The sequence below is a fragment of the Dreissena polymorpha genome, chromosome 13, assembly GCF_020536995.1.
Source record: "Dreissena polymorpha isolate Duluth1 chromosome 13, UMN_Dpol_1.0, whole genome shotgun sequence".
In the NCBI taxonomy this organism is placed as follows: domain Eukaryota; kingdom Metazoa; phylum Mollusca; class Bivalvia; order Myida; family Dreissenidae; genus Dreissena; species Dreissena polymorpha.
In genome coordinates, this window is record NC_068367.1 from 16375981 (window position 1) to 16387153 (window position 11173).

The window sequence follows — 11173 nt, forward strand, 5'->3', positions numbered from 1 at the left end:
CGTAAATGCATAGGAGTAAAAAAAACTATTGAAGAACTACAAAATATTCATTTTCACGTGTTTTAAACTTATTTTTTGTATTTTGCCGCTTATATTACGTTCGCATCGTATCGCTCACAAAAATGGCGTGTTCCTGTGTTCATTCTGTTTTAATTTTTTAAACTCAAATTGACTTGATATTCAAATGATTTAATTCCTGCCAGTTTACAATAAGTGGGTGATATGTTTTCATCGAATTCGCGTTCACTGTTTGATGCTTGTGTTTTTGATAACTTGGAATTTAACTTGGTGGATCTTGCTCAAACTTTCACTGTTCAATAACCTTAACATGTAGATGATCATAAAGAAAAGAATTTTGGTGCTGAGGGAATTTTTCTGAATTCATGTCCTATGTCTGTTGTTCTACCATAGGATATAAAGTACCAAAATACATGTAGTGTGTTCATTTCCTCTTTATTATTATTTAACTACTGGGGGATCTTGCTCAAACTTTCACCATTGAATGACCTTAGGGGGGAATGTTCCCTGTATTTGTGCAGTCATGTGCTGTTGGAGGATTATGTCTGTTACATATTTCTAGTTGTTTTTAGCTTGGCTGTTTTTGGAGAAAACCCGAGGTATTGTCATAGCCAGCTGGTCGTCGGCCATCCACCGTCCGGCGTCCGTGCTTAAACCTTAACATTTTGCTCCTAAATCAAAATGCTTCCACCAACAACTTTGAAACTTCATATGTAGATGCACCTTGATGAGTTCTTCACCCCACACTGATTTTTTGGTAACTAGGTTAAAGGTCAAGGTCACTGTGACCACAATTTAGCTTTCATTTATTCAAAACTGCACCCACAGCCGAGCGTTGGCACCCATTATGCGGTTTACTTGTTGTAATTTACCTAATTTTTTAATTTATATTACTTGACACAGCATACTGGGTGCTGCTATTAATTTTTCTACTATCGTTTTTTGATTGCAAGGTTTTGGACGACTACATTAAAATGAAAATCTTCCCAGCATGCCTGTTATCAGGGGAGACAAGTCTGTCAGACCGACTTCCAGAATTGGATGTGGAAAACAGTGAGTTGCTCGCCATGGATGATCTTCAGATAAACGGGGACAAGTCTTGATTCTGATTGTTTGTAGTCGTTCAACTAGGATATCCATTTGGCTGAATTTTAAAACTACTTTTGTGTTAATAATTATTATTAACTCAGTCATGTTTTCTTGTGTTCTGATAATTGGTTGTGTTGAAATCTTTTAAAAAAACTAGTTCCACTTTGTTTTAACATTATTGGTAGAAAAAAAGACTGACATTTTATGATATCCAAATGATAGCCAAAATTTGTATTTAAGCCAAAGGTTTTTAATTTTATTGTTATACATTGTTCAATATTAAAAAGCCCAATCAGTTTAAATCATGTTATTCTTTGACAAGCTATGTGCAATAATGTTAATTATTGTAAAATGTGTAAGTATTTGTAAAAAGCCAAAATGATTGTAGATTCTTTTTTATCTTTCTGAATTTCATGTTTACAAAGATAAGTATGAACATTAGACATCTGCAATATACATGTTTCTCATTCAGTGTTTAAGCATCTTTGATTTTATTAATTGATCAATAATTCTTAAAAAATACTTTGTCTCATATTTCAATGGATTTAAATCGTAAGACCATCATTACTGGATTAAGTGAACAAACTTAGGTCATAATTTGTAATTATACCAAGTTCACAGAAAATGTCTGAAAAAAGAATAATTCATAATGGACACAATCAGGATGTAAGAAATATAAGATTTACCAGAAATATATATTACATATATTTGTAATAACAACAACAACATTTATTGGAGCAATACAGCCTACAATCAGACTTAAAGCCTACAATAGTGAATAAAGAGGGCGTGATAAAAATTAAACACTTAAAGAACATCTTAGAGTAATAAAATTTATTAAGATTATGTTTTATTTTGGTTTTGGAGGTTGTTTGTAGTGTTGTTGTACATATATTGTTAAATTGTTAACATGTTGTACATGTACTTTTAAAGTATTGTTAAATTGTTGCTCTATACATCTACTGTCTTAGTTTATAGTTAAATGTTGTGATCAATATCTTTAAGTTTTGTTATATGTTATTTTTCCATAAATTTAAGACATGTGTATTCAAACATTTTAACTGGGGTGCTATGAGTTTTGCTATATTTATATGCTCAAGCCAAACTATTGCATGATTGGTTGTGGGGATTTTTTTTAAATTCGTTTTAACTTTTAGAAAAGATGATGGTCTTTTCAGAAGTTAATCAACATTCCAAAGAATAGTTACCATTCCAAAGCTAGATGCTGTATTTTAAGCATTTTTTATACGTATGCTTTGTATTGGTTTGTCGTATTACATATCATATGTAATAAAATATTTGTACATATTAAGATGTGCATTTCTGTGGAACTTATTTGCTCAAAACATTGAAATTATTAATATGCTTTGTATCTTAGTTAGGAAATACTTTGTATTGCATTTTATGCCTTGATCCAGCTGTTAAATATCTTAGTAGGGTGATGTAGTCAATACTATGTCTTGCATCGTATGCTCTGACACAGCTGTTCAAACATTTGAGCCGCGTTCTTAGAAAACTGGGCTTAATGTATGTGTGTAAAGTGTCGTCCCAGATTAGCCCTTGCAGTCCACACAGGCTAATCAGGGACAACACTTTACGCTTTTATGACATTTTTCGTTCAAATGAAGTTTCTTCTTAGCAAAAAATTAAATTTAAACGGAAAGTGTCATCCCTGATTAGCCTGTGCAGACTGTACAGGCTTATCTGGGACGACACTTTACACACATGCATAATGCCAAGTTTTCTCAGAACATGACTCATTTAATCGTGATTCAAATTAGCCATGTTAAAATTCGGGAAACATTTCATTTTCATTAATAAATTTTTACAATCAAGGCTGCAATTTTGATAAATCTATAATCAGTTCTTATTTGGATATTGATAAATTGACCAAAGATCATGAACTCTTTGCATATTAAAACACTAAGCGCTGTCTGCTATGTAATAACTGATATAATAATATTCTAAAGGTTTATTATTCATCATCACTATGAAAACTTTCAAAGTGGATATTTTTTGTCAACCGGTGCCATAGTAAAGTTTTGCATATAGTTTAATATAATGTAGAATTTAGATTCCTCTATTTAGTTAAGATCATGTCCATCCTTACAGTTGTGTTGGTGTTCATATGAATAATTTGATAATGTGCAACTTTTATTTCTTAATTTCTACCAGGTTTAAGTTTAAAACAAAACTAAAAATCCCGATTATAAGATTCAGGGTCGACAGGTGTAGATGGTGAAGAAACTTTTAGATATAACAAGCTTGAATGGAGACAGGCAAATGATTTCCTCTTAATATCTTGAGTAAGGAGGGAGGTACTGCACTTAAATTGTGTGTGTAGGTAGCAGCCATGGAAACAGCTTTTGAGCAATTAAGGTCAAGGTCACTGTTACTTAAACAAGAAAAACGGTTTAATCTGTCGGAAATGCATATCATTACATTTGAATGTAGTGATGAACAATTTTTACTGAAAAATAGGCAAAAGAGATTAAATGGTATCTTTTTTTTTTACAGAATTTGAATGTTGAGCTTGGTTCTAAAAAATTATACTATATCATCTCCAACTATCTGTTTAATTATGGATAAGTTATGCCAGACCTTAAATATTGCAGTAAGTAAAGATTGTGAAACAGAATAAGCAGGGGTTGTCAGCCATCAAGGAACAGCAGTCAGTCAATAGCAAGTCTTCAGTCACTCCTGTCCTTATCATTATATTGATTTCAAATTGTTTATAGTTACTAGTTCTGTGATTGGTGTTCAGAATATTGAATTTAATGCTCAATTTATTTGTATGCCTCTGAAGGAGGGCATATTGTAATCGGACCGTCCGTCTGTCTGTCTGTCTTTCCGTCACACTTTGCCTTTAGGTTTTGAAAATTGCTCATAACTTCTATGTCGCTTCAGATAGCAACTTGATATTTGGCATGCGTGTGTATCTCTTGGAGCTGCACATTTTGAGTGGTGAAAGGTCAAGGTCATCCTTTAAGGTAAAAGGTCAAAAAACAAATCCAAGGGAAGTAATAAGCTTCAAAGGGAGATAATTTTCTGAACCTTTCATTTTTTTAATCAAAGCGGCACAGAAGGGGGCATTATGTTTCTGACAAACACATCTCTTGTTTAAGCTGTCTTGGGTACTTCCCTGTGAATGCTCAAACAAAGTTGAGCTCTGTAGGCCATCATGGTCGTGTTCCTTTGTAAGTTTGGTCAATTAGGTTTAGCCCAGTGAATGTTGATAAATGAGTTGTGATGTATGTTACATTCCATGTTGATCTTGATATTGTTATTGACAATATATGTTGTACAGAAACCTGCTTGTGTCAATTTATTATTTTCAAGTCATAACCACGAAAAAATAATGTTAATATCTCTATGTAAACATTAACTTTAGGCAAATTATTTTCTATTGCAGATGTCAAGTTAACTCTTTTAGTGCTGGAACCAAATTTTGAAGGCCCATGCAAACAGTTTGGATCCAGATGAGACGCCACAGAACGTGGCGTCTCATCAGGATCCAAACTGTTTGCTATTCTGATAGTATTCTTTGAAAAAAATCGATGAAAATGCTAATTTTAGAAATTCAGCAGACAACATTTTAGCAGACAACAAATTTCCCAGCATGCAAAGGCTTAAAGACTCTGCCTATGGGTCTGGGTCAAGGTCTGCCAATGCTTTAAACTTACTTGATCAGCTGTATTGTTTTGTTCTTGTTTAATCTCACCTGAGCACAACATGCTCATGGTGAGCTTTTGTGATTACATGTAACTTTTTATACCCCGTCAAAGGCGGAGGGAAATAGAATTTGCGTTGTCTGTCCGTCATTCAGTCTGTCTGTTAAAAAACGTTTCAGGGCTATATCTCAGAAACTATATAAGAAATCAACACAAAACTTCATGGGTGTATAGATATTAATGAGGAGGAGTGCCAGGCACAAGAACAATAACCATACACTTTCTTAAGTAATAGTTATTGTCCTTTGTTGTTTTTTTAATGATGTAACTTTACAGGGCTATATTTCAGATATGATACAAGATTTCAATATAAAACTCTAGAAATCAAGGGAAGAAGTACCATGCACAAGAACCATAACCATACACGTTCTTAAATAAGAGTTATCGCCCTGTGTTGTTTGTTTGAATGATGTAAATTTTCAGGGCTATATCTCAGATACGCCACAAGATTTCAACATAAAACCTCATGGGTGTATATATATCAATGAGGAGAATTGCAACGCATAAAAACAATTGCCCTACACTTAATAATTTTTAAGAATTGTACCATATATCAAGGAATCTGCACCCATCCATAAACACAATTTATTTGGCTGGGGATATCAATTCAAGGAATTTGCTTGTTGAACATCATTTCAGAGGCATCGCGAGTTGTCTTGTCAATATTTACCTGGTAAACACTCAAGAGGCAACATTTATTGGCTCATTTTCGTAAAACATGGTTAGACCATTTATCTCTTTTTACTCTTTTCAGATTCAAAGTAGGTCACTCAATTAAAAAAAAGATAAAACTTGTAAGCCTTCCACATCACAAACCTGCTCATTTTTAGCTCATCTATTTTTTGAAAAAAAATTATGAGCTATTGTCATCACCTTGGCGTCGGCGTCCGGTTAAGTTTTGCGTTTAGGTCCACTTTTCTCAGAAAGGATCAATGCTATTGCATTCAAACTTGGTACACTTACTTACTATCATGAGGGGACTGGGCAGGCAAAGTTAGATAACTCTGGCGTGTATTTTGACTGAATTATGTGCCCTTTTTATACTTAGAAAATTGAAAATTTTGGTTAAGTTTTGCGTTTAGGTCCACTTTTTTCAGAAAGTATCAATGCTATTGCATTCAAACTTGGTACACTTACTTACTATCATGAGGGGACTGGGCAGGCAAAGTTAGATAACTCTGGCGTGCATTTTGACAGAATTATGTGCCCTTTTTATATTTAGAAAATTGAAAATTTTGGTTAAGTTTTGTGTTAAGGTCCATTTTATTCCTTAAGTATCAAAGCTATTGCTTTCATACTTGCAACACTTACTAACTACCGTAAGGGGACTGTGCAGGCAAAGTTATGTAACTCTGACTGGCATTTGGACGGAATTATGGGCCCTTTATACTTAGAAAATTGAAAGTTTGGTTAAGTTTTGTGTTTTGGTCCACTTTACCCCTAAAGTATCATAGATATTGCTTTCATACTTGGAACACTCGCAAACTATCATAAGGGTACAGTAAAAGGACAAGTTGCATAACTCTGGATGTCATTTTTACGGAATTATGGCCCTTTTTTGACTTAGTAACTTTGAATATATGGTTAAATTTTGTGTTTCGATCCACTTTACTTCTTAAGTATCAAGGCTATTGCTTTCAAACTTCAAATACTTTCATGCTATCATGAGGTTACTGTACCTGGCAAGTTGAATTTTACCTTGACCTTTGAATGACCTTGACTCTCAAGGTCAAATTATTAAATTTCTCTAAAATTGCCATAACTTCTTTATTTATGATTAGATTTGATTGATACTTTGACAAAACTACTCTTACCTGACATACCACAATAGACTCCACCCAAACCATCGCCCGTGCCCCCCCCCCCAACCCCCCCCCCCCCCTATTTTTTTATTTATTTTTATTTTTTTTATTTTTAAGATCATCTCACAAATGACCACCACACCCTCACACTATACCCCCCCCCCCCCTACCCCACCCCCTCCCCAATTTTTTTTTAAACGGTTAAAAAACAAAACTATTTATTTTGATTATTTTATGTTTGAAATACCAGCCAACCATCGCACCCAAGAATCCCCCCCCCCCACCCCCCCTCCCCCCACCCGAATCCCCCCCCCCTATTTTTTTTTTTTTTTTAAGATCATCTCACAAATTACCACCACACCCTCACACTATACCCCCCCACCTCACCCCCCCCCCCCCAATTTTTTTTATGAAACGGTTAAAAAACACAAATATTTATTTTTATTATTTTATGTTTGAAATACCGTCCAACCATCGCACCCAAGAATCCCCCCCCCCCACCCCACCCCCACCCCCCCCCCCCCCCCCGATTTTTTTTTTCCTTTTTTTCGCATTTTTGGAAGAAAATGTAATAAATGTCCACACCCCCACACAATGCACCGCTCTTCACTCCACCCCTCCCTCCTTTGTGATTGAAAATGAGAGTCCCTTCACCTTTAAAAAGAAAATAGATGAGCGGTCTGCACCCGCAAGGCGGTGCTCTTGTTTTCTATTGATATGGCAACAGAGTTAGATAAAAGTATCTTTATCTTGAAAAACCCGCAGGGAACAGCTTTCTTTAATGACTGTAGTGAAACATTATGAACTCTCTAAAAGTCATATTTCATGTTAAATCTTAATGAAACTTGCTCTTAACATTTTTTTCTAATGATTTCTGGTTTTAATTTGGAAGTGGACTATGAGGAGTCAACAAAACATATCTCTAGGTGTATTTAAAGAAAAAGCTTGTGAACACTTTAGATGCCACATTTATTGCCTTATCTGCAATAAACTTGGTTTTGTCATTTGTCCCCATTATATTTTGTCAGTTTGAAACTGAGTCATTTTGGGGCAAGAACTAAGTCACTAGGTCAAATTCAAAAAAAAGCTTTGGAACATTTCTTCTTATGATATTTCAACCCTTTTTGAAAATGCTACCAGTAAATTAAAAAATTTCGGTGCCATGGATGGGGCAGTTTTTTTGTTATGTCCTTAGTGAAACCTTTGTTGAAACAAAATCTCTGCATAGCTTGAAAATGGTTCTGGTCCATTGAAGTCATAAATGTCCGTGTGGGGGTGGGGTGGGGGGGGGCATTTAGCCCTCTTGTTAGGTCCACCTCTAAGTTTTAATAACTTGTCTAGTTCATGTGATATGGTCATGAAATTTGGTATGTTATTAAAATTGATGACAGGATTACTCAGTTTGACCCAAAATTTCTGCAGAGGTTAAATGACAGGTGACTGTTACTTAAAATTACAATTAAAGCAAATACTTAAATTACTTGAAGTATATATGTGATTAAGCTATGCATTTTTTTATGAAAATAAATAGCAGTTTGAGAAGAAAGCTGAATAATTTCACCAGATGTCAACGTCTGATTATTATATAGAAAAGGTCTTAATACTGAAAAATGGGTAACGCAGTTTAGTATGAAACACTATACAAGTATGTTATATTTTAAAGGTTATAATGTATAAACCTTAACTAAAATACTATCAAAGTCTTCTGTTTTGGGCTGGGAATATTTAATATTACAGTCGTTTTTGCTGCTGTGCATACTGTCCTGTGTTATTTATGTGTACAGTAAATCAGATTATGTCATATTGAGTTGACTAATTACTTTTTTATCTGAATTATATCTTCATTTACAGGAACATGTTTCAAAAGAAAGTATTATGCATCGATTTTAATAAGTTTCATGGGGACACATATTACTGATAAAACCAATGTTGTACCAAATTGTGTTGATAAAAATAGCACTTACTGGTATATGTTTCATTAAACAATTATGATAATTGTCGAAATGTGAATTTCAAATGCTCAATATTATCTTAATGATTCTGTTTACATATTGCGACTTTTCTTATTTATTTTTAAATAACATGCCATACCCGGTACTTTCCATATACATTTTATTGTTGTTTTAAATCACATCTTCGTATGAATTCGGAGGTGATGATTGAAGGTGATGATTGATGTATAAACAAATACATTGCCAACTGTAAATATATATTTTTTATCCCCGCCGAAAAATAATTTGGAGGGGATATATTTATAGTCTCCGTCCGTCTGTCCGTCCGTCTGTCTGTCCGTCGTTCCGTCCGAAATTTTGTCCAGAGCATAACTGCAAATCTATTCAATGGATTTACTTTAAACATAGAATATCAACAGATGGCAACTAGGAGAAGTGCAGTGACCAAGAACCATAACTCTATCTACCTTAGTTTTTTAATTAACTCCCTTTATAATATGATTTCAAAGTAAATTTTTGTCCGGAGCATAACTCTTTATCTACTGAAGGCATTTACTTGAACTTGAAATATAAACAGATTGAAAGAAGGAGAAGTGCAGTGACTAAAAACCATAACTCTATCTACCTTAGTTTTTGAATTATCTCCCTTTATTTAATTTCAAGGTAAATTTTTGTCCGGAGCATAACTCTAAATGTACTGAAGGGATTTACTTGAAATTTAAAATATAAACATATGGCAAATAGGAGAAGTGCAGTGACTAAGAACCATAACTCTATCTACCCTAGTTTTTGAAATATCTCCCTTTATTTTATTTCAACGTAATTTTTTGTCCGGAGAATAACTCTAAATCTACTGAAGGGATTTACTTCAAACTTGAAATATAAACAGATGGCAAGTAGGAGAAGTGCAGTGACTAAGAACCATAACTCTATCTACCTTAGTTTTTAATTATCTCCCTTTATTTTATTTCAGAGTAAATTTTTGTCTGGAGCTTAACTCTAAATCTACTGAAGAGATTTACTTGAAACTTGAAATATAAACAGATGGAAAGTAGGAGAAGTGCAGTGAGTAAGAACCATAACTCTATCTACCTTAGTTTTTGAATTATATCCCTTTATTCAATTTCAAAGTTAAATTTTGTCCCGAGCATAACTCTAAATCTACGGAAGGGCTTGAAACTTGAAATATAAAAAGATGGCAACTAGGAAAAGTGTAGTGAACATGAACCATAGCTCTTTCGGCCGTAGTTTTTTAATTATCTCCTTTATTTTTTTATTATTATTATTTTTATATTTTTATTTTATTGTTTTTAATTATTTCTAATTTAATTTCATAGCAAATATTTTAGCTTTTCAATTTTTAGCTCGGCTGTTTTCGGAGAAAACCCGAGGTATTGTCATAGCCAGCTCGTTGTGTCGTGTCCTATCCGTCGTCGTGTCATGTCTGCCAACCACGTCGTGCTAAAACCTTTACATTTTGTCAAGGTTTTGAGCATAGGCTCTAAAATCAAAGTGCTTCCACCAACAACTTTGAACTTTCATATGTAGCTTCACCTTGATGAGTTCTTCATGCCACACCCTTATTTGGGTCACTAGGTCAAAGGTCAAGGTCATTGTGACCTATAAAAAAAATCTGACAAGCTTTCATTTATTCAAAAATGCACCCGCAGCCGAGCGTTGGCACCCGTTATGCGGTGCTCTTGTTAATTAATATCTCCCTTTATCTAATTTTACAATATTATTTTAATTTGATAACTGAATTATTCACTGTTAAACGGATAGATGAGTTTGAGGAAAAGTACAGTAATCAAGAACAGTAACTATTTATAGTTTTCTTTTTTAATTACCTCCCTTTCTTTCATTTCCATACATTTTATTCTCTACAGCATAACTCCAACACTATATAACTAATTGATCTTGAAATATAAATAGATGACACAGGTGCCATGTTTTACAAATATTATTCTACTCTTTAAAACAAATGTTGTCATACAAGCAAACACATTTCGGCGGGGATTTGGCACTACTGTGACAAGCTTTTGTTTGTTATATAAAATGTATCAATAAACTTAATAACAGACCATCAATCAACTTAAAAAGACACCATTAATCAAATTGTGTTTACTTCAATGAAACAACAAACACATCTACGTCGATACTGGAACGTTTACTAATATTTATTTAAGAACCGAAATTGTGCCTATATGCCGTATAAACAAATATGCACATGGTAATGGGGTCTTCCCAACAGTGTGTATGTCTTGTATACATAAAGTTGTTTTCTGCTCTACATCAGTAAATTATTTTGAAGTGAATAACACTGTATTTTCGTTTGATATTTTACTACTTTTTCTGAACTGTTATAGTTTTTTATTCATCTCCTTTTTACCTGTTGAAAGGAGTAAAACGATCGTATATACTAGCTTCGATAATGTAACACTCTGCTTATATGTTGCCTCTTATTTGATCAAATAATCTCATGAATGAGGTGTCAAATGCAAAGTGTGGCATATTCGCTGGAACGTCTCACTGGTTATTTGGTGGAAACCAGAAAAAAATAATTTTTCGTGAAATTTCAGTA

At 33.8% G+C, this 11173-nt stretch overlaps 1 protein-coding gene across 1 annotated transcript in view; it reads left to right on the forward strand.

The window, feature by feature from the left end:
• Window positions 1-4417, forward strand: part of LOC127855129 (uncharacterized) — a 43736-nt gene extending 39319 nt beyond the window's left edge. The window contains exon 11 of the mRNA XM_052390514.1: window positions 972-4417. Within this exon, the coding sequence (XP_052246474.1) occupies window positions 972-1121 (150 nt within the window). The 3' untranslated portion in view covers window positions 1122-4417. The remainder of the gene's footprint in view (window positions 1-971) is intronic.
• Window positions 4418-11173: the final 6756 nt, after the last annotated feature.